General features: G+C 40.1%; 1 protein-coding gene across 7 annotated transcripts in view; it reads left to right on the top strand.

Annotated features, from left to right (window-relative positions):
- The window catches only part of LOC121565411 (tumor necrosis factor receptor superfamily member 5-like), a 140,524-nt gene that overhangs the window by 28,783 nt on the left and 86,253 nt on the right, over window positions 1-25,488 (top strand). For 5 of the 7 annotated variants that reach the window (XM_045207310.1, XM_045207312.1, XM_045207311.1 and 2 more), the window contains 3 exons: window positions 15,566-15,721; window positions 15,833-15,920; window positions 16,059-16,252. In XM_045207310.1, the coding sequence (XP_045063245.1) occupies window positions 15,566-15,721; window positions 15,833-15,920; window positions 16,059-16,252 (438 nt within the window). Of the gene's footprint in view, window positions 1-7,167; window positions 7,215-14,282; window positions 14,394-14,700; window positions 14,817-15,096; window positions 15,197-15,292; window positions 15,419-15,565; window positions 15,722-15,832; window positions 15,921-16,058; window positions 16,253-16,631; window positions 16,667-16,793; window positions 16,843-16,958; window positions 18,168-25,488 lie in introns of those variants that run through there. The other 2 variants (XM_045207314.1, XM_045207309.1) reach the window with 2 other exon arrangements.

Genomic DNA, 25,488 nt, shown 5'->3' with positions numbered 1-25,488 from the left:
GCTTAATCTCTGTCCGGAAAAGCAGCCCATTGTGTTTGACTAATTACTGATTCCATTTGATAGGCATCCCCAGATCAGGAAATATCAATGCTGTCTGTGAGAACTTGAAAAGGTAAGGCAAGGTTTTAAAAATATGTTTACAGAATAGTTTTTATGAGTAAAAAGAATTTCAAACATATTTATAAGTAAATGTGTATGGTATATTACTTCATCAAGTCATCAATGCTAAGACAAATGATATGATCCAAGAATATATGACAAACTATTGTACTGCAAAACCCTAGATTAACACTTTAGTTAAAGAGTATAGGCTACAGAGATATTGAGTTTGATTGTATGACTGGTACATTGTACATTTGTTTTTTAGCTTGTAAAAACTTAGTTTGCTGTGTGACTTCAAGATCACCAAATTTTGTATCAATCTGTCAACAGTTGCGCTATCAGACATAAGACAATGGAAATAAGGAACTATTGTAAATCTCTGTTACCCAGTAATGGATTGACCTGGAAACATTTACTTGGATGGATATTTAGTTATTGTACACATGAAACCCAAAAGCCTAGGTAAACACAGCACTTTGATAAAAAGGTATAGGCTACAGAGATATTGCGTTTTATTCTATGACTGGTACATTGTAAATTTACAGATTTTTTGCTTGTAGTTTGCTGTGTGACTTCAAGATCACCAAATCTTGAATCAATCTGTCAACAGTTTTACTATCAGACATAAGACATTGGATATAAGGGACTATTGTAAATCTCTGTTACCTAGTAATGGATTGACCTGTAAACATTTACCTGGATGAAGCTCAATTAAAGTTAAATCAAACTACTCCCCAAAGGTACCTGCATAGTGGGGAGAAGAGTCTGATCACTGTCTTCAGTCTGGGGTTGTTTGGCTCCAGGAGAAGAGAACACCGCCTGGATGATCTTCAATCTCAGCCTCTCATGTTGGAAGACATGGAACCAGGTTTAATTATGACTTAATAAACAATAACAACAAAGTATAGATATAAATAATGTAGATGGAACCAGGTTTATCCACACAGCCTTCTAAAGGTGCCAATAGCTTCTATGTAGTTCAACCATTTATGAACAGCTCTAAATTGTTTAACATTCAGTGCAGTTTGTCAGTGCTGTCAGTGTAACCACACATTAATACGTCAGTGAGAAAACCGCCGAAACCAAGGCCTACACTAAACTGGAAGGAGATTGATCTGTATCTGATTGATACACTATCTATAAACGTAAAGTTAACATTATTGCATCATTTGTCAATACATCGTTGCATATGGCAACAGCATAATGACGATGACTTGAGGAGAGAGGTCAGTCATACCCTGGTCTGTACTCCAGATGACTATGAATGAGGAGAGAGGTCAGTCATACCCTGGTCTGTACTCCAGATGACTACGAATGAGGAGAGAGGTCAGTCATACCCTGGTCTGTACTCCAGATGACTATGAATGAGGAGAGAGGTCAGTCATACCCTGGTCTGTACTCCAGATGACTACGAATGAGGAGAGAGGTCAGTCATACCCTGGTCTGTACTCCAGATGACTATGAATGAGGAGAGGTCAGTCATACCCTGGTCTTTATCTACTCCAGAGCCACTAGGCTGTTGTTGCTCTTCAGGTTCAGAGAGTCAATGGTCTCCTGGCAGACCTGGACCTCTCTCCTCAGGATCCTCTGGGCTTCAGCGCTCGGCTGAGCTTCTAGTCTGACCTTTGACCTCTGCTCCTTCCTTTTTCCTCTGGGACACTCCTCTTCCACCTGGACTACAACCTGTAGTAGAATCACAGGGTACATTAGAGTATTTTGTGTAAAACTGTGACAAAAAAATCCAAATTAAATCCATTTTAATCCCAACTTGTAACACAATATAATACTTTAGTCCTATTAGTTGACTGAGAACGCTCCAGTGAGAAACCTAAAACATAATCGCAGTGTGTGTGAATCTTCCTTCCTTTACCTCCATACGATTTTACTAGATGATGCTCATACAGTATATATTTTGTTATTGTAAAGAGCTTTGCTCTCACAAACAACAATGCAAATGCTTTTCACTCTTCAACCTGGGGTTATGAACACTTCCATGGTGGTTAACACAAAGCGTAGCTAGGCTATATTGGTTCAACAAGTGTGACTTTTTGAGACAACATGGCATGTTTCCAACCACTTACACATTTGGTAGATACATACACTTCTAACAGAAATAATCTTAAATGTTAACCAAATATCCAACAGTAAAAGTATCTATTTACAATGTGTTAATGAGCCTGAAAAGTGACATTGGTACTTTTTCGCTTGGACGTTAAACTATTTATCTTAGTTGGAAGGAAATTGTACTTTGCTAGAAGTGTAACCAATGCCTTATCTAGCACAGTTCATGAAAATAATAAGCCGAATATGAATTCAAACACAAAAGTATTTAGGCTTTCTAACCATGGGCATGTCTCTTTAAGAGGAAGTGTAGAGTATAAACAAAGTTATCAAATGATAATTATCATGAGTTCCATTCTCCTCCTCCAGCATTATCACAAGTTCCATTCTCCTCCTCAAGCATTATCACAAGTTCCATTCTCCTCCTCAAGCATTATCACGAGTTCCATTCTCCTCCTTCAGCATTATCATGAGTTCCATTCTCCTCCTCCAGCATTATCATGAATTCCATTCTCCTCCTTCGGCATTATCATGAGTTCCATTCTCCTCCTTCAGCATTATCATGAGTTCCATTCTCCTCCTTCAGCATTATCATGAGTTCCACTCTCCTCCTCCAGCATTATCATGAGTTCCACTCTCCTCCTCCAGCATTGTCACGAGTTTCTTATACACATAAACAGGAGAACTGAAAGTAAAGAACTAAAATAACTGAAAGTAGAGGCAGTTCATAGAAAAGTCACATTCACAGTTTATTTGAAAGGACTTTAGGTGTGCTCGATCTAGGCACAATGGAAACAACGGAAGTGTGCCAAAAGTGCAAACACTGCCTGCTGTTATCATGAGCTAAATCATGAGCAGCTGTAGTATTGAAATTATTTGAAATACATATTTGACCCAGGTCTGATTCACATATATAGCTATATAGCCTAATGTACAAATATACACACTCAATGCATACCTTCCTGGACATGGCCTGTAGCTGGAAAAACCTGTTCTTCACTACCTTCCTAGACATGGCCTGTAGCTGGACCAACCGGTCCTTCAGCTGCTGTCTCAACTCATCCTGCTGGCTTTTAGCAGAGATCAGCTCTCCTTCCTTTATGGACAGAGTTCTACACAAGGAACTCACTGTACCTGCAGAGTACAAATACAGTATTGATTGGGATAATATCTATCTACCTATCCAATCCTCTCAGATCTCTGCAAGTACATATGGGGCCAGGGTTAAATTTGGGATTACGGTCTCAACCACCCAGTTTAGGGTTCTAAACCTATGGTTGATAAGTCTGTACACACCAGAAGAGATCACATAATTCTTCCTGGCCTCCTCTAAGTTCTCTCCACTTCTCTCATCTGTTCAGTAAGTGATACTCTGTTGTCTTCCTCCTCACTGTCCACAGCATTATCTGTATATCTGAAGAGCTGTGTTTGAGGCTCAGACTCAGACAAGGCCACCATGCAAGATTAGATCAGTTTTAGGTCTTATACCAGATTGTCACGGATTCTGCCGAGGCTGCTCCTCCTCCTTGCTCGGGCAGGCTTCGGCGTTCGTCGTCCCCGAGTACTAGCTACTGCCGTTCGATGTTATCGGTGTTTGTTTAGTTTTGTCTGTATTTTTTACACCTGTTCGTCATTATGTTAATTGTTTCCCTTATATTACCCGTCTCTCATCTGTACTTTGTGTGTGATTGTTTTCCCCTTCACGGTTGTCTATTTTGTGAGCGGGTTATTTCCTCCCTGCGTGGAGTTATTTTCTGTGTCCTTTTGGATCCTTTTCGTATTAAAAGTACGTATCCGAGAGTTCTGTGTCCTGCGCCTGACTTCGTTTACCGCATCTCACAGACAGTCGTGACACAGATGGTAACATTACGTGCAGTCTTTACATCAATTTCAAATATTATCAAATGATTCATTCCTAACTCTGACCAAGTTAACTAAGGGTTAACCTCATGCTCTATGTCTTGGTGTTCTGTCTCAGAGTGAGTTGCTTCTCTGTCCAACAGGGCTCCGAACCCTCCACATTCAGGACCCCACCCAGGGCTGGCCTCTCTCAGCCTGTGGAGCTCCTCTTCTAGCCTGGTTATCTGCTGGCTCTTCTCCTGCACCTCCTTCTCCACCTCCCTCAGATTCCTGGCCTCCTCTGACAGACGCACTATCAACTCCGCCTTCAATACAAAGAAGCCCACAGAGAAGTTTGTCAGATGACCAAGGTTACTTCAGTTCCTCATTTTCACTTTTTTTTTTCTATACAATTTAGGCTTTTTATTGGTTTTATTTTAGTTTGACAGGTTTTTATATTTAATTCTAGACGTGTGCTGTGCTCTGTTGGATCTGGTATCAGTTTTAGTTTGAACAGTCTTGTAACCTGAAGTTTCTAGTTTTTACTTTCTTTTTTGTTTCTTTTTCATTTTGTTTTAGTTTCCATTTTAGTCAACCTTGAGGGTTCAAAGGCAGAGGGACAGATGGTACTGTTAAAGTTAGAGCACTGCTGTGGTAATCAGTATATGGCTGTATACCCATCAGACCGTATCAAATGAACAAAAGTCACAACTTGTTCAGTACATGAGCTGAAATACTCTCACAGAAGTCTGAAATATACAGTGCAGAAAAGTTCCTACTTCCTCCCTGACCTCTGACCACATCCTCATTACCAGAAATGATCAGTTCTGTCAGCTCCTCCTGAAGCACAGAGATCTCTTTGTCTTTCTTCGAACACTCCTCTTCAAACTCTGACAGGCGAGTGATTTCCTCACCTAACATCAGTATGTTCTGCTCCTGTAAAAAGTGGGATTACAATACTACAACTACAGTCACTACCAACCTCTAATATGGTGCACAGCCCACTGAACCAACCATAGTGCTAACAACCATCAGATCTGGGCTATCAATAAAGTGTCTACATGGATGTTTTGATTTCAGACTGATCCCCACCAATCTGTATAAAATGATGAACCTTCTCATGTAGTAGGGTCATGTACCATGGTACCTTCCCCCCTGTGTCCTCAGACATGGTGGTTCTGGTGAAGTTAGGCTTGTTCTGATGACCTTCTCTGGCTGCTCCTGGGTCCAAGCAGGCTAAACCTGCCATTTCCTTTGGTGGAGCAATTAACCTGCAGGCTTCAGTTGCATGCAAGAAACATTCATTAACATTCACTTTATTCATTAAACCTATAGTTTTCTTTTTACACGAGCTGTTTGTTTTACCTATCCAACACTAAACAAACGTTTATTTCAATGTTTTGTTTTGACGTGTTATTACCTATGGGCATATGCTTTTATTAATGGCAATTGCAAGGGTTACATTTTAAGTATCATCCATTCAATAAGCTAGCAACATGAGTAGTCCTGTCACCTTACACCTGAGGGAGGGGGCAGATTTAGGGATGACTTTGGGATGCTCTGCTGATGCTCTGGCACATGATGGACACTTCTGATTGTCCTCAACTAAAGGCAGATGGACCTTCTCTCTCTGACTGTTGACTGGATTCCTTGTCATTTCGGTCAGTAAACCAAACTATCAACTCAGAGTGATTAAATGTTAAATGAAAAATGTAAGTCACAGTTTATAAACTGGATTCAAAGTGGGGTTCCCACTGGACAACAAAGGTTGAGTTTGACAGTCTGTGATGCTGCTACAGCCCGTTACAATATTATACAACATATCTGGTAAGTCTGGGTAACTGGTTGTCCTGGGAGTGTGGAGGGGTCCAGCAGGTCCTTCACAGGAGCAGATGTTGTGTCTTGGCTGCACTCATGGATGTGTTTGGCCTACCTGGTGACTCACCTGCTGCCCTCATCATTGTTTACCTTGGAGGGATATCCTACAGGTGGAAACCACCATCAGGAAATGTTTACTAAATGTATCTTTAGAATGTCAAGAAAGTTCATCTTAATAATAATTTAGATGTTAGACGACCAGTACTTATGTTGACATTTTACAAAGATCATATGAGAGAGAAAAAAAAGTCAATGGGACAATTTCTTTTTTTTAATCATATAGTTTACAATATTTATGGTTATTACATAGAAGGTTTTAACATTCCATCTCAATGAATATAGTTTTTCTTTGAGACTGCCACCATAAAGATGAAACACGTTCTGTCTCTATGGCTGCTAATGTCATAGAGTGGTTGTTGCATAGAAATATAATGAATTGCCAGGGTTAGAGTTTCCAAGCCCGTTATATTCAAAAATTATATTTATATGGGTTGTTAGCCTACCACAGAGATCCTATTAAATGATGTAAATCTAAACAAAGGCGTTTGAGGGACACAATCAGAATGAATGAGAATGATCATGCTTTGCATCATGCTAAGAAAAAGCCCTTAGCGTGCATGCCTTCCTGCTTCATTGCAGCATTATTGTTTGTATGTAGTTTAAATTACATGAAAACAATGGGGATTACGGAAACAAATTCATCAAATTAAATTGCAGGCTAAATGTTCTTTAAAAACAAACACGTTTATTTTTTACGAAATCACACATTTAATATGGATTCACAATGGGGCTAATATCCACTCAGAATAAACATCCCTTTTGATAACCTTTATGGGTATTTAAATAAAATATTAGCTTAAAGCCTGTCCGGTTATCCTACAGACACAGCGCATTGTGACATGGTACTTGAAGGGTTAATAATTTGGTACTCTGTTTAGATTGAGCACATCTAAACGAAATCTACACTTTGTCATGACGATATAAACAGATGGATGTGTTCCAGACAAGTATGGCCATACCATCTATTATCTGATTTGGCGATCTGGAGTGTAGGTCATTGTATTAAAAGCGTTATGATAATGTGATAGTGTGTGATCCCATATCTCCAGTGAAAATAATGATATAACTATGAAGCGTTCCAACACGATTTCCTGATTTTCACAGGCGAACAATTTACAAGTGAAATCATGGGGAAATGTTTTATTTTACCGACTGATACAACATAGGCTTTCACCAAATTGACAGGAGTTTCATGATTTTAGCCCTGCCTCCACATCTCGCAAACGTTATTTGGAAAGTGAAAGTACAATAGTCCAAATGCGAACCAAGGCAGGGTAAGATATGGATTATTTGATTATATATAGAAATAGCCAACTTAACATATTCAGTGCAGTAACTGAAATAATAATGACATCTTTTGATCTTGATAAATGACTGTATTTGTAATTTGACGACAAGGCTGTTCTCTCCCTGTTTTCTTCAATGTCTGTTTTTCCTCTGGTGACTCAACTGCCTTTTGATTTGAAAGTGCGCTGCTGAACTCAGTCGACTTTTCCCTGTTTTTGAAAAATTAAAAGCTTTGGCCTTGTCGTTTTCAAGAAAAATAATTAAAAGCTTACTTGTTTGTAACAACAAAACAGAGAAAATAATATAGCGAACGGCAGCAGCCCTGACTTGAACCGAACGTAGGTCTTCTCCATGAATTATGTTGGCTTGCTGCCAGGGCGAATTGGCCGTCTGACAATTATTCTGGGAAAAGGCAGATAGCACGGACCATTTTTTATTAGATAGGGCTGGTCGAAAAAAAAAAAAAAATGCAATGATGCATTTTTTCTACAAATAAACATGGCCGGCGGCTCATCGGCCTGTTTTTCTACGACTTTTGTGACATTTCTCTGTTGTCACAATAATCAATATTGAGCATTTGGCTGACCAGTAGGCAACGGCTGTTCCCCTACCGAGATGGGCCGGCCCGGTTTTCTGATTGGCTGAGCTGAAGTGGCGCAAATTCACATTCAAAATCAAACGGGTATCAAAGAGAGAAATACCTGCTGCCTGATGGTTCTGCTGGTCCGAGTGCTGTGTCTGTTAGAAATTACAGACCAGCTGCTGCTGCAGAACTAAATCAGTAGGATGGGCATTTTATTTCTATATGCGGGCCCGTTTTTCACGCGACCTCCTGTGTTCACGCGCTTGAGAATTTTGATAATGTGTGTTCTAATAAAGACCATAGGCAGCTCTTGAGTTTGAAGTTTGGGGAAGCTTACAATTTATTTCTAAATATCTCAAATCAAATTGTATTTGTCACATGCGCCGAATACAACAGGTGTAGAGACCTTACAGTGAAATGCTTACTTACAAGCCCTTAACCAACAATGCAGTTTTAAGAAAAATAAGTGTTAACTGCATGCCAGTTATGATTATTTTTATATGCACGTTTTCGTTTCTCAAAAGTATTGTCACGTGGTCAATCATAAAACTGAATAAACATTATAAAAATCAAAAAGTTAAAATTCAACTAAAGCCTTTGCCATAAGGACACATTCAAATCAAATCTTGCTTTATTTATACAGCACATGTCAGACATGGAATGCAACGCAATGTTCTTCACAGGAAAAAAATTATAATGACAATGAATTAAATATTTTATTTTATTAAACAACAAACATAAGAGGATAAAAAACCAAAGTCTCCCAAGTGGTGCAGTGGTCTAAGGCACTGCATCGCAGTGCTAGCTGTGCCACTAGAGATCCTGGTTTGAATCCAGGCTCTGCCGTGACTGGGAGACCCATGGGGCGGTGCACAATTGGCCCAGGGTAGGGGAGGGATTGGCCGGCAGGGATGTAGCTCAGTTGGTAGAGCATGGCGTTTGCAACGCCAGGGTTGTGAGTTCGTTTCCCATGGGGGGCCAGTATGATTTATTTTTATTTTTATTTATGCTCTGGATAAGAGCATCTGCTAAATGTAAAAACTGAACGACTAAAAAGCTAAAAACGTATGTTTTAAGATCTCTTTTAAATATGTCCACAGTTTCGGCCCCCCTCAGGCTATTCCAGAGGCTGGGGTTATAATAACTATAAGCTGACTCTCCATGCCTCTTGGTCCTAGGCGTTGGGATAGTTAAAAGGCCAGTGCCAGAGGACCTGATGGACATACTGGGTACATAACTTAAAAGCATGTCTGACATGTGTTGGGGTGCACAATCGTGAATTGATTTAAAAACCAATAGAATAATCTTTAAATGAATTCTAAAACTCACAGGTAGCCAGTGAGAGACCTTAAAACTGGTGTAATTTGTATTTATTATTGGTTCCTGCCAAGGCAGCAGCTACTCTTCCTGGGGTCCAGCAAAATTAAGGCTGTGGGGAGAACAAGTATTTGATACACTGCCGATTTTGCAGGTTTTCCTACTTACAAAGCATGTAGAGGTCTGTCATTTTTATCATAGGTACACTTCAACTGTGAGAGACGGAATCTAAAACAAAAATCCAGAAAATCACATTGTATGATTTTTAAGTAATTAATTTGCATTTTATTGCATGACATAAGTATTTGATCACCTACCAACCAGTAAGAATTCCGGCTCTCACAGACCTGTTAGTTTTTCTTTAAGAAGCCCTCCTGTTCACCACTCATTACCTGTATTAACTGCACCTGTTTGAACTCGTTACCTGTATAAAAGACACCTGTCCACACACTCAATCAAACATACTCCAACCTCTCCACAATGGCCAAGACCAGAGAGCTGTGTAAGGACATCAGGGATAAAATTTTAGACCTGCACAAGACTGGGATGGGCTACAGGACAATAGGCAAGCAGCTTGGTGAGAAGGCAACAACTGGAAGAAAATTGAAGAAGTTCAAGATGACGGTCAATCACCCTCGGTCTGGGGCTCCATGCAAGATCTCACCTCGTGGGGCATCAATGATCATGAGGAAGGTGAGGGATCAGCCCAGAACTACACGGCAGGACCTGGTCAATGACTTGAAGAGAGCTGGGACCACAGTCTCAAAGAAAACCATTAGTAACACACTACGCCGTCATGGATTAAAATCCTGCAGCGCACGCAAGGTCCCCCTGCTCAAGCCAGCGCATGTCCAGGCCCGTCTGAAGTTTACCAATGACCATCTGGATGATCCAGAGGAGGAATGGGAGAAGGTCATGTGGTCTGATGAGACAAAAATAGAGCTTTTTGGTCTAAACTCCACTCGCCGTGTTTGGAGGAAGAAGAAGGATGAGTACAACCCCAAGAACACCATCCCAACCGTGAAGCATGGAGGTGGAAACATCATTCTTTGGGGATGCTTTTCTGCAAAGGGGACAGGACGACTGCACCGTATTGAGGGGAGGATGGATGGGGCCATGTATCGCGAGATCTTGGCCAACAACCTCCTTCCCTCAGTAAGAGCATTGAAGATGGGTTGTGGCTGGGTCTTCCAGCATGACAATGACCCGAAACACACAGCCAGGGCAACTAAGGAGTGGCTCCGTAAGAATCATCTCAAGGTCCTGGAGTGGCCTAGCCAGTCTCCAGACCTGAACCCAATAGAAAATCTTTGGAGGGAGCTGAAAGTCCGTATTGCCCAGCAACAGCCCCGAAACCTGAAGGATCTGGAGAAGGTCTGTATGGAGGAGTGGGCCAAAATCCCTGCTGCAGTGTGTGCAAATCTGGTCAAGACCTACAGGAAACGTATGATCTCTGTAATTGCAAACAAAGGTTTCTGTACCAAATATTAAGTTCTGCTTTTCTGATGTATCAAATACTTATGTCATGCAATAAAATGCTAATTAATTACTTAAAAATCATACAATGTGATTTTCTGGATTTTTGTCTCTCACAGTTGAAGTGTACCTATGATAAAAATTACAGACCTCTACATGCTTTGTAAATAGGAAAACCTGCAAAATCGGCAGTGTATCAAATACTTGTTCTCTCCACTGTATATATATATATATATATATATATTTACATTACAATACATTCACAACAGATTTCACAACACCTTCAGTGTGTGCCCTCAGGCCCCTACTCTACTACCACATATCTACAACACAAAATCCATGTATACATGTGTGTATAGTGCGTATGTTATTGCGTGTGTGTATGTTTGTGTCGCTCCACAGTCCCCGCTGTTCCATACGGAACTGTAATGTGTGCTATTCGGAGACCATTACAGTAGTCAAGCCTGCTTGTAATAAAAGCATGGATGAGTCTCTCTGTATCAGCCTGAGAGAGAAACGGCCACACCTTGGCAATGTTCCTCAGGTGGTAAAAAGCTATTTTGGTCACATTCCTAATGTGCATATTCGTAATTGAGTTCAGAATCTAAAATGACACCTGGGTTTTTTACCTGGTGTTTTATCTTTATTACCTGTGAATTAAAATGTGCGGCCAGATTCTCTCTGTGCTTTGGCTCCAACAATAAGTACCTCAGTCTTGTCTTGAGTTAGCTGGAGGAAGTTGTGAGCCATCCAAGTATTTACATCACTAATATAGTCTAATAAATATATCCGTGGAGCTAAAATCCTCTGGTGACACAGAAATGTAAAGTTGCGTCGTCTGCATAGCAGTGAAAATCAATGCTGTGCTTTCTGATAACGCTGCAATGGGGTAACATATATAAACTGAACAGTACCGGAACAAAAATCTAATCTTGTGGAACACTACATGTGATATGTATTTTTTCTGAGATATGCTAGTGAAGTGCAACATTGTATCAACTCAGGAGGTTGGTGGGCTCAGGGGCACGCGCTCCCTCAACGTTATCAGCACAGAGAAACCACACATGCTCACTGCTCACATGGAGCACTCCAAACAAAAGACAATAAAAAATGGACAAAACTCCTAAATTATGATTATGAAATAAACCAAAACGTGTTTCTCACAAGTGTAGCAGGTTGCAAACAACGTTTCCACTCCGAGAATGAGAACGGTAAATTATTGTAATGCATGCATTAACAGTAATTAATGTAACCAAATGACAGGGATTAACAGTACATTTACTAGGCCTACTGGTTACATATGTAATGGGGAATTGATCAAAATAAATAATCAAAGGGCAAACAATTCACACAATAAAACAATGAATGTTCAAGAATTGTCTGGAGACAGCAGAGCACATTCTGGAGAGCTGAGTGCATTCATTCTGGAGAAAGACGCCCATATATTGGCCACACACCTCTCTGCTTCTTCTTGTCTCAATATTTTAAATTATACTCAAGACACATTATCGTCACACATTTTAGATGCTTTTCACTGACAGACAAAACTCAATAATCAGCTAGGCCTATTTCGTCGTGCGCCGCCCAGATTGCTGGCTTCCCAAATAGAGGATCATTAGTCATGGGTCTTGTCCTGGAGGCAGAACTAAGCAATTTCCCCTTAAATAGGCCAGCTGCAAAGTCAAAATTGGCTATATTGTAAACATTTATTAAAACAAAAGTGTGCTTTTTGGTCTTAATTTAAGGTTAGTCATTAGAGTTAGCAGTGTGGTTAAGGTTAGGGTTAAGTTTACAATCAGATTTTATGACTTTGTGGCTGTGCCAGCTAGGGACCACTGCAGAGCTGCCTCCAGAACAAGATTCATGACAAAAAAATACTAACCTGCTGTTTTTGAGACAATAATTTGGTGCAATGCCATAAGACAATGTTAGTGACCAGATTGAATAGGCAAAGGCATAACTATTAAATACAAATGGTAGGCTATATGTATCCTATTAAAATATGTGTGTATATATACAGTGCATTCAGAAAAGTATTCAGACCCCTTGACTTTTGTTATGTTACAACCTTATTCTAAAATGGATTGAATAAAACATTTTCCTCAACAATCTACACACAATACCCCATAATGACAAAGCCAAAACTGGTTTTCACATAAATATTCAGACCCTTTGCTATGAGACTCGAAATTGAGCTCAGGTGCATCCTGTTTGCATTGATCATTCTTGAGATGTTTCTACAACTTGATAGAAGTACACCTCTGGTAAATTGAATTGATTGGACATGATTTGGAAAGGCACACACCTGTCTATGTAAAGGTCCCACAGTTGACAGTGCATGTCAGAGAAAAAACCAAGCCATGAGGTCGAAGGAATTGTCCGTAGAGCTCTGAGACAGGATTGTGTCGAGGCACAGATCTGGGGAATCGTAAATAACAATGCTGGCCAGCATTGAAGGTCCCCAAGAACACAGTGGCCTCCACCATTCTTAAATGGAAGAAGTTTGGAACCCCCAAGCCTCTTCCTAGAGCTGGCCGCCCGGCCAAACTGAGCAATCGGGGGAGAAGGGCCTTGGTCAGGGAGGAGACCAAGAACCTGATGGTTACTTTAACAGAGCTCCAGAGTTCCTCTATGGAGATAGGAGAACCTTCCAGATGGACAACCATCTCTGCAGCACTCCACCAATCAGGCCTTTATGGTAGAGTGGCCAGACGGATGCCACTCCTCAGTAAAAGGTACATGACAGCCCGCGTGGAGTTTGCCAAAAGGCACCTAAAGACTCTCAGACCATGAGAAACAAGATTCTCTGGTCTGATGATACCAAGATCGAACTTTTTGGCCTGAATGCCAAGTGTCACGTCTGGAGGACACCTGGCACCATCCCTATGGTGAAGCATGGTGGTGGCAGCATCATGTTGTGGGGATGTTTTTCAGCGGCAGGGACTGGGAAACTAGTCAGGATCGAGGGAAAGATGAACGGAGCAAAGTACAGAGAGATCCTTGATGAAAACCTGCTCCAGAGCGCTCAGGACCTCAGACTGGGGCAAAGGTTCACCTTCCAACAGGACAACAACCCTAAGCACACAGCCAAGATAACACAGGAGGGGCTTCGGGACAAGTCACCGAATGTCCTTGAGTGGCCCAACCTAAGCCCGATCGAACATCTCTGGAGAGACCTGAAAATAGCTGTGCAGCAACGCTCCCCATCAAACCTGACAGAGCTTAAAAGGATCTGCAGAGAAGAATGGGAGAAAGTCCCCAAATACAGGTATACAGGTGTGCCAAGCTTGTAGCGTCATACCCAAGAAGACTCAAGGCTGTAATCGCTGCCAAAGGTGCTTCAACAAAGTACTTAGTAAAGGGTCTGAATACTAATGTAAATGTGATATTTCCCTATATATGTTTTTTTTGTTGCAAACATTTCTTTACAAAAGTTTTTGCTTTGTCATTATGGCATTTTAGAATAAAGCTGTAACATAACAAAATGTGGAAAAAGTCAAGGGATCTGAACACTTTCCGAATGCACTGTATATATATATATATAGCTTTATTTCAGTTTCCCACTTCCTACCCACCAGGAAGCCACAACCCCCACATTGAAAACCACTGATCTATAAGGCATTTATTCGGTGATTTTCTTCTTGGTCTAATATGTATGTGTTTATTCATTCACAACTAGGATGTTGATGAGACCAGTACAGGCAGTGTGGTCCCCTCCTCCTCTGTTCCCAGTGATGCTAGTCATAGCACAGACAGCTCAGCTGCTGCTACAGAGTCAAGTGTAGTGGAGGTAGGAATACCACACACAGACACACACACGGTCAATACTGCTGCTACTATTGACTTTATTGCACATCCCAGCATATACTGCATATTCCTATTGTGTATGTATTCCTAGTACAGTCGTGGTCAAAAGTTTTGAGAATGACACAAATATTAATTTTCACAAAGTCTGCTTCCCCAGTTTTTATGATGGCAATTTGCCTATACTCCAGAATGTTATGAAGAGTGATCAGATGAATTGCAATTCATTGCAAAGTCCCTCTTTGCCATGAAAATGAACTTAATCCCCAAAAAACATTTCCACTGCATTTCAGCCCTGCCACAAAAGGACCAGCTGTTCATCTCCATACTTCAAAACTCCAAAGAACTTCACAAATGAGTTGGTGAGGATTGAGGAACCATGGCACAGTTTGAAAGCTTGATATGGACTGTAAGTGAAACATTTCTGATTTGCACATTTTGTGGCTTGGCATCTTTCAAAAACAATTGATCAATGTAAATATTTCCTCTATGAAATATAAATCAGAGTTATTATTAGCCTACTAGTTCTGTCCATTTTACTGAAACCTTGTAGAAAAAACGTGGTGGAGAGAAGTACATTTTCACATTTATTGACTGAATTTGCAGATACTACTTCTGTAAGTTTTATGAATACACACAATCAGTTTAGATTTTTCAGATGTTTTTTCTAACATGTTCTCTACTTCCAGATAAATATTATATTGGTGCTTGAAAGCATTGGATCCTGTATTGCATGTGGTAGAGCCGAGTACAGAATAGGGGATGAATGTTGTCCCATGTGTTCACCAGGTAAGGACCGTCTCTTTACATCAAATGAATCACCAGACATTAATACATCATCAACACCAACAGAAAAACATGACATTGTGATTCTCTCTTCCCCAGGAAATCGTGTATATAAGCATTGTACTGAATTCACCAGCACCAGCTGTGTGCCCTGTGTTGATTCTACATTCCTTGATGAGCCCAATGGTCTCATAAAATGCAAAGTGTGTACCAACTGTGATCCAGGTAAGAGTGGTCCTATGTGTCTGCACTGAAACCCTGACACAAACACTGATGTTAGTCTATGCTGTTGTGCTATGAGGATATGTCAGTTGTATGAATGAAATGTGTCTCATATTTTGCATCAGATATAACTTAATGTTTTCTCTATAGGTTTGGGTTTGAAGGTAAAGCAGCCATGTAGACCTTCATCAGACACTGTCTGTGGGACACTGGAGGGGTTCTACTGTCTAGACCCAAGTAAGGATGGTTGTAGAGCAGCCCAGAGACACAGCAGCTGTAAACCTGGTCAATACATCAGCCACACAGGTTGGTCTTCATGCAAATCTTCCATTGACATCAGTGCATGATTTATGCAGTCGTGAGTTAAGCACATCTCAAGTTAGGACCTTTAATTAGTTTCACCCTGTGTTGATTTAGGAACAACATCTACAGATACTGTGTGTGCTGACTGCACTGGTGATACTTATTCAAATGGATCATTTACATCCTGCCAGCCATACACAGAGTAAGTGTGGCTCATGCAAATGGTTATTTCCCTCAAAATATCATCTAAATACTACATAATATGCTCACATAGAAATGTAAAACTTAAAGTTGGATGACCAAATTGTTGATTACCAGTGGTCTGTTTCTCTTATTATAGATGTGATACCTTGAAGCTTCAGAAAATTAAACCTGGAACTCATTGGTCTGACTCTGAATGTGGACCACAGACCTCCCTTCCCATAGCTGAAATAATATCTCCTGTTGTGGTGGTGGTGGTGGTACTAGCTGTGATAGCAGCAGTGACGGCTATTATGAAAACTAGAAGGAAAAAAAGAAAAGATCCTATATCTGGTGAGATTATTTGGGGGAATTGTAGTTTCATTTATTGTTTTAATTGCCCAGATGAACAAGTGAGAAATATCCAGCACTATATCAAATAAAAATGTATTTGTCACGTGCGCCAAATACAACGGGTGTAGACTTTACCGTGAAATGATTGCTTACGAGCCCTTCCAAACGATGCGGTTAAAAAATAAATACAAATAGTAACACAAGGATTAAAATAAAATACACAAGAATGGAGCTATATACAGGAGTACCAGTACTAGAGCACACAAGATGAATACAATTAAATATACAATAATGTTTTAAATATCATGACAATGCCATACAGTGTATGTTATCAATTTCTAAATTAGTTGTCTCAATGTTAATTATTGTACCTTTCCAGAGAGGCCTTTTCAAGAGACACAAAGTCCTACAGAGGTATGTTAATGAATAACCCCCACAGTATGTTCTATCATACTCAATGTGGGAAGGAGACGGCTGACAGGAATTTATATTACCCCAACGTTTTTTTATGTTTTATTGAGTTTAGGTTTCTTTTTACTAGGTATCAGACACAGAGGGAACATCAATGCTGTTTGTGGGAACAAGAACAGGTAAGGAATCATAACTTATCAGAATCATATGCTTGAGTTCATGAATTTCAGCCTGATTTGAACTAAAAATATTTATGATTTATTACTTGACTACTTATGAATGTTATGCTTACCAGATTCAACCCTTCAGGACATTCATCAGAACAATCCAGTCTAATGTGTGGTTCATTGGCTTGAAAACTAGACTAGGCAGTAGGGCCCAATTTCTGTACACTACACGGTAAATGTGATCTAGACTCAATTTTTTAATAAATGTTGGAGGCTGGCATATTTTTTTTGTGGTGTACAGATTAAAAAGACCATGACTTTGATAGACAACCTGAAACACTAAAATGTAACTATTTTTTTCAATGTATTTTTCATCTTCCAATACTGGGGATGAAGATGGAGACCGTAGTAGGAGCCAGGTCTGTTCTGGCCAGGAAAGGTCAGGTGTGTCCATGATTTCAATGGTCAGTCCAAGTCAGTTGAAGGTAATATGGAATAAAACACAAAGGAGATTTTGTAAGACACTGCACCTGGTCTTTGGATGGTGGTGCAAGATACAAGGACAAATTGGAGCAATTGCCCTTTGAGGAAATCTACAGATGATCCCACAACATCCTCATGGAACTTGTGGAACTTGTGCTTCTGGTGATGGTGTACTGTAGATTCTGTTGACACAAACTGCAAAGGACATATGAATGACATGGCCTGGACACTGGTATGGAAAAATGGACTCCACTTACTTGTTTTGTGACCATGGATTTGTATAATCCCACAGAATAAACATCAAGAGGCAATGGTGCAGTGTGTGACCCATGATGCATACCAATGGGACAAATGTTTTATGCAAATCTTTTGCATACAGTTCTCTTCTTACAATCCTCCCAAAATATATTATTTATTGTCACATACACCGGGATACGTGCAGTGAAATGTGTTGTTTTACAGGGTCAGCCATAGTAGTACGCTGGAGCAAATTAGGTTTAAGTGCCTTGCTCAAGGGCACATCGACAGATTTTTCACCTTGATTGTGTAGTTATTTGTATTGTACAGTTCCTTTGCTTTTGGTGTGTATTTTGTAGATATTGTATTATACTTTGCACATTATTCAATGCCATTATTCATTGTATTGATAATGAATTTATGTTTTTGATTCCATGGGTTTAAAGTCTATTCTATTGAATCCATTTGCTTCTCTGTAAGTCATGGGTTGTGCTTGTTTCACCAGCCATCAGTGCTCAGTCTCTCTGATGATAGGTAGATGAGCTTTAATATTGCAGATAGATTGTAACTTCCATCAATGTATTTGTCTGCATCACTTCCAATCCCCCAGATGTTTTTTTTCTCTCACACATATATATATATATATATATATATATACACACATACATACATTGTTTGTTTGTTTTTACTCCTGAACTTCCTCAACCATCTGGTTTGCTTCTTTATGTCATATCTTTCTAACTGTGCTCTTTCACTAAAGCTCTCAACCTATAACCTATATACTTATTATGGACACAGTATGCTTACATTATTAGTTATCTTGTTGTTATTAGTCCCATCCTTCAACTCCATTCAACACCACCCATCTATCTCTTAACACCATCCATATTGGATTTCTATTTGCCATATATATTTCAACCGTACTGTGATGTTTTACAAAAGTTCTGAACCTTTCTATTCTCATTGTTTCTACAGATTGTAAATTGAAAATAAACATTTTTGCTAAAAGTATTATTATATTATTGATCGATTGACTATGACTTTTCAGATCACCCAGTAATGCTATCTGCAGGGTTAGCTCCAGGTAAATATTGCAATCCTTTAGCAATTCCTGGACCTGTGTCCAAAAACAAGCTACAAATGATGTATATTGTTGCTGTAAGTGTATTGATGGTGACAGATCCAATGTCCCCTCTTGGGATGAATAAGTAGAGGATCCCCAATAAAATTAGGCCAGCTAACTTTCTTAATGTTCTTATGTTCAAGTGTCCCAGCTACATTGTAAAAATGCAATTGAATAAAGCAAATTGATTGAAGCAAAATGTGAAAACTGCAAGGGTGTGAGGAGGCCAGTTAAGTTCATTTGTGTAATGAACTTCCTGATATTTCAGACTTGTATTATTGACTAAATTCCAAAACAATTCTTAATTTCTTCAGAGATTCCAAACGAGAAGGATTGTGTTAACAATCCTTTAAAAAGTGCATCCTTCCTCCCTTCCTTGAAGACTTCATGTTGTCATGTTGTGTTGCTACCATGCTGTGTTGTCATGTGTTGCTACCATGCTGTGTTGTCATGTGTTGCTACCATGCTGTGTTGTCATGTGTTGCTACCATGCTGTGTTGTCATGTTGTGTTGCTACCATGCTGTGTTGTCATGTGTTGCTACCATGCTGTGGTGTCATGTGTTGCTACCATGCTGTGTTGTCATGTGTTGCTACCATGCTATGTTGTTGTCTTAGGTCTCTCTTTATGCAGTGTTGTCTCTCTTGTCATGATGTGTGTTTTGTCCTATATTTGCATTTTATTTTTAATCCAAGTCCCGTCCCCGCAGGAGGCCTTTTGCCTTTTGGTAGGCCATCATTGTAAATAAGAATATGTTCTTAACTGACTTACCTGGTTAAATAAATAAATAAAAATAAAATACTGATTGGACATGATTGGACAGGTGAATTGGCTCCACATGGGTTTCACCTGTCATTTATATCTCAAGGAAGGATGGAAGGCAGTGGTGGTCAGTACCGTTTAAGATTAGGGAGGGCGATTTATTTCTTTTTTATGAGCATGGCCTTATTTCTATTACAGCATATTGGATGACTGTAATTCATATTCTATACACCCAGCTCAATGTAACAGGCTAGGTTTAGGCTACTACATAATACTCTAATTTTCCCTATACCCATCATTAGATTGCTACAACCTAGCGTACGAATGAAAGTTTACAACGTAGGTGCACAAGTCGAGGGAAATATTTGAGTAATCAAGGTGACAGACAGTGACACATTCAATACCGCCTTGCACACTCTTGCCTGTATCTATCTGATCTAGGGTGTAATCATTAGTCCAAACAGTTGCAAACGAGTTTCTATTGGACAAATTCAGGTATGTTTATCCCTGTTTCGTTCCTTTTGCTTCTGTTCATGAAACGTTTTAACAGAATCAGTGGAATGAATACACCCCTGATCACCCGCAAACACAGTTCACTTTCATAGCAGCCACATACAAACAGCATGATCACTTTGCTTGTTGTATAATTCCTTCTCGCATCTATGCGCTCTCCTCTTCTCACCTTTTCCCTTCACTTGTGGACTTCAACAGCTGTCTATGACCAGGCGAAAAAAAACATTTTCCAAGCCATACCTTCCTACCATAACCACTACACACAGACTACATCGTTGTCACCATATTAGCTAACGTCATAGTCAACATAGCTACTAGAACTAACGCGTTAGTAAACCCGCTACAATCATGCAGTACAGTGTACAGTCAGCAAGCACTTTAGCAGTTACGCCGGTGGGACCCGGTGGCAATACATTTATAAAACCAAAAGCTTAGCCTGACTTGGAAGAGTTCCAGTGTTGGATAGCCATAGCAAGCTAGCTAACAAAGCATCCCTCTCTATTTGAGCCGTGTGTTTGAGTAGGCTAAACAAGCTAGTTGCATTCACTAGCAAAGTAAGTGAACATGAAAAAACTACAACAAAATATAGCTAGCTCTTTCTCCTCTCTTGCTTCTCCTTCATTTTTGATGAAATTAATTTGTTCAAAACTGTTCAACTATTGTCTTTCTCTTTGTGTCAATTTGTTGTATTTTTTTTATTTAACCTTTATTTAACTAGGCAAGTAAATTACAAACAAATTCTTGTTTACAATGACGGCCTACCAAGTGGCAAAATCCTAGTTCGGGGACGGGGGCTGGGTTTACAAAAACAAACATACAGTTGAAGTCGGAAGTTTACATACACCTTAGCCAAATACATTTAAACTCAGTTTTTCACAATTCATTACATTTAATCCTAGTAAAAATTTCCTGTCTTAAGTCAGTTAGGATCACCACTTTATTTTAAGAATGTGAAATTTCAGAATAATAGTAGAGAGAATGATTTATTTAAGCTTTTATTACTTTCATCACATTCCCAGTGGGTCAGAAGTGTACATACACTCAATTAGTATTTGGTAGCATTGCCTTTAAATTGTTTAACTTGGGTCAAACGTTTCGGGTAGCCTTCCACAAGCTTCCCACAATAAATTGGGTGAATTTTGGACCATTCCTCCTGCAGAGCTGGTGTAACTGAGTCAGGTTTGTAGGCCTCCTTGCTCACACACATTTTTTCAGTTCTGCCCACAAATGTTCTATAGGAATGAGGTCAGGGCTTTGTGATGGCCACTCCAATACCTTGACTTTGTTGTCCTTAAGCCATTTTGCCACAACATTGGAAGTATGCTTGGGGTCATTGTCCATTTGGAAGACCCATTTGCGACCAAGCTTTAACTTCCTGACTGATGTCTTGAGATGTTGCTTCAATATATCCACATAATTTTCCTTCCTCATGATGCCATCTATTTTGTGAAGTGCACCAGTCCCTCCAGCAGCAAAGCACCCCCACAGCATGATGCTGCCACCCCCGTGCTTCACGGTTGAGATGGTGTTCTTCGGCTTGCAAGCCACCCCCTTTTTCCTCCAAACATAACGATGGTCATTATGGCCAGACAGTTCTATTTTTGCTTCATCAGACCAGAGGACATTTCTCCAAAAAGTACGATCTTTGTCCCCATGTGCAGTTGCAAACCGTAGTCTGGCTTTTTTATGGCGGTTTTGGAGCAGTGGCTTCTTCCTTACTGAGCGGCCTTTCAGGTTATGTCGATATAGGACCCGTTTTACTGTGGATATAGATACTTTTGTACCTGTTTCCTCCAGCATCTTCACAAGGTCCATTGCTGTTGTTCTGGGATTGATTTGCACTTTTCGCACCAAAGTACGTTCATCTCTAGGAGACAGAACGCGTCTCCTTCCTGAGCGGTATGACGGCTGCGTGGTCCCATGGTGTTTATACTTGCGTACTATTGTTAGTACAGATGAAAGTGGTACCTTCAGGCGTTTGGAAATTGCTCCCAATGATGAACCAGACTTGTGGAGGTCTACAATTTTTTTTCTGAGGTCTTGGCTGATTTCATTTGATTTTCTCATGATGTCAAGCAAAGAGGCACTGAGTTTGAAGGTAGGCCTTGAAATACATCCACAGGTACACCTCCAATTGACTCAAATGATGTCAATTAGCCTATCAGAAGCTTCTAAAGCCATGACATCATTTTCTGGAATTTTCCAAGCTGTTTAAAGGCTTGGTGTATGTAAACTTCTGACCCACTGGAATTGTGATACAGTGAATTATAAGTGAAATAATCTGTCTGTAAACAATTGTTGGAAAAATTACTTGTGTCATGCACAAAGTAAATGTCCTAACCGACTTGCCAAAACTATAGTTTGTTAACAAGAAATTTGTGGAGCGGTTGAAAAACAAGTTTTAATGACAACCTAAGTGTATGTAAACTTCCGACTTCAACTGTATGTAGGACAAAACACACATCACGACACTACATAAAGAGAGACCTAAGACAACAACACAGCATGGCAGCAGCACAACATGGTAGCAGCACAAACATGGTACAAACTATGGTATTATTTTATGTATCATTAAGGCAAATGTTGGGAAATGTCAAAAGTAAAATATAGTAAACATGATTGACATTCTATAATCCAGATGTATGTTTAAATAAGCAATATAGCCAATACAGTGTGTAACCATGCCTTAATGTATGTATGTGTATTATTTTTGAGAAAGGGTCTGCCACCAATATAATGAGATAAGAGGAAGAGGTCATATGGAAAAGTTCACATAGCCTTTTTGGAGAAAAACTACATGTGACATCTAGACGTTGAAAGATAAGGGTGGCGTGGCCATGGAAGAAGTTAATCAATTACCCTAAGGGTAGCAACTGTGTATGCTATGTAAGGATGACTATGCGCTTGTATTTGTATAAAAGGAGATCTTTGAGCCAAGGAGAGCGAGTTGTTGCTCCATGGAGCAAAGCTCAGGCCTTGTTATTCAATAAAGTCTAAATTCTTAAAAATTCACAGGCTCCGATGTCTTGAGAGATATTTTTGAGTTGATTATCTAGTCAAATGTTTCTACAACAAAACATTGTTAGGCACAGACAACAGCACAAAGGGCAAAAAGGTAGAGACAACAATACATTACACAAAGCAGCCACAACTGTCAGTAAGAGTGTCCATGATTGAGGGTTTGAATGTAGAGATGGAGATAAAACTGTCCAGTTTGAGTGTTTTTTTTAGCTCGTTCTAGTCTCTAAATGCAGCGAACTGAAAAGAGGAGCGACCCAGGGATGTATGTGCTTTGGGGACCTTTAACAGAATTTGACTGGCAGAACAGGTGTTATATATGTTGAGGGTTGCAGTAGGTATCTCAGATAGGGGGGAGTGAGCAGAAGGTATCTCGTGAGTATTCTTCTTACCGAACCACATCACCTTTGTTTTACAACTCACCACATGTTAAGCACTGCAGTGCTAGCTAGCTGTAGCTTATGCTCTCAGTACTAGATTCGGCCTAGCCCGGACCATGAAAAACAGTCCCAGACCATTATTCCTCCGCCACCAAACTTTACAGTTGGCACTATGCATTGGGGCAGGTAGCGTTCTCCTGGCATCTGCCCAACCCAGATTCGTCCGACGCTTGGCATTGCACACAGTCATCTTAGGCTTGTGCGACTGCTCGGCCTTGAAAACCCATTTCATGAAGCTCCCAACGAACGGCTCTTGTGCTCCCGATAAACAGTTATTGTGCTGACATTGCTTCCAGAGGCAGTTTGGAACTCAGTATTGAGAGTTGCAACCGAGGACAGATGATTTTTACGCACATCAGCATTCGGCGGTCCTGTTCTGTGAGCTTGTGTGGCCTACCACTTCGCGGCTGAGCCGTTGTTGCTCCTAGACGTTTCCACTTCACAATAAAAGCACTTACAGTTGACCGGGCCAGCTTTAACAGGGCAGAAATTTGACAAACTGACTTATTGGAAAGGTGGCATCCTATGACTGTCCCACATTGAAAGTCACTGAGCTCTTCAGTAATCCATTCTACTGCCAATGTTAATCTATAGAGATTGCATGGCTGTGTGCTTGATTTTATACACCTGTCAGCAACGGGTGTGGCTGAAATTGCCAAATCCACTAATTTGAAGGAGTGTCCACATACTTATGTATATATAGTGTATCCATGAAGTGGCCAAACTTGTGATGCTATTTTACAAACTTGCTGATGATGGACTTGTAGACTGCTGCACCAAATAGGAACTGTTCCCAGAAATTCAGCTCATAGATCAGACTCAAAGCATGTTTCTAGAGCTGCCTGGCAGCTGGAATAATACAATTATTTGTGATTGTGTTGGTTTTACTAGACCATAAATTATGTTGTCAGCAAGTTCCTGAAAGTGCAAATAAAGAATCCTCTCTCTAGTCTACGCATGTGTGACTAGTGAAGATCGCAAGAGATGGAGTTTGGAAATATACTGAACAAAAATATAAAACGCAACATGCAACAATTTCAAAGATTTTGCTGAGTTACAGTTCATGTAAGGAAATCAGTCAATTGAAATAAATTCATTAGGCCCTAATCTATGGATTTCACATGACTGGGCAGGGGTGCAGCCATGGGTGGGTCTGGGAGGGCATAGGCCCACCCATTTGGGAGCCAGGCCGACCCACTGGGGAGCAAGGCCCAGCCAATCAGAATGAGTTTTTCCCCATAAAAGGGCTTTATTACAGAAAGAAATACTCTTCCGCCGGATGTGGAGGTCCTGAGCTGGCGTGGTTTCACGTGGTCTGCGGTTGTGAGGCTGGTTGGACGTACTGCCAAATTCTTTAAAACGACGTTGGAGGCGGCTTAAACTAGAGAAATTAACATTAAATTATATGGCAACAGTTCTGATGGACATTCCAGTAGTCAGCATACAAATTGCACACTCCCTCAAAAACTTGAGACATCTGTGGCAATGTGTTGTGTGACAAAACTGCACATTTTAGAGTGGCCTTTTATTGTCCCCAGCACAAGATGCACCCGTGTAATGCTGTTTAATCAGCTTCTTGATATGCCACACCTGTCAGGTGGATGGATTATCTTGGCAAAGGAGAATACTCACTAACAGAGATGTAAACAAATTAATGGGCAAAATTTGAGATAAATAAGCTTTTTGTGCACATGGAACATTTCTGGGATCTTTTATTTCAGCTCATGGTACCAAAACTTTACATGTTGCGTTTATATTTTTGTTCAGTATACATGGAAAACAAATTGGATTTGCAAGTCATGAACGTAGACCATCTTTTTATACATATTTTAAAGGTGCAATATACAGAAATTTGCCTAATTTCAGTTTATGCGACAAAACAAGCTATGTATAACATAGAGAATCAGTGTACCATCTAAACCACTCTGGAATATCTTTTCAATAACCAAAAAAAGAAACTTAAGAACGGGAAGCATAGAAATAGTGCACTTAGGACAGATCTACTGCTTCTTAGACTTGCTTTCAATGAGAATGACAGATCTATAACTCACAGGAATGTTAATCTGACATCTCTGCCCAGTGG

This window comes from Coregonus clupeaformis, chromosome 24 (assembly GCF_020615455.1).
Source record: "Coregonus clupeaformis isolate EN_2021a chromosome 24, ASM2061545v1, whole genome shotgun sequence".
NCBI lineage: Eukaryota > Metazoa > Chordata > Actinopteri > Salmoniformes > Salmonidae > Coregonus > Coregonus clupeaformis.
The sequence above is the reverse complement of the archived record's forward strand: the minus strand, read 5'-3'. Positions and strand labels throughout refer to the sequence as shown.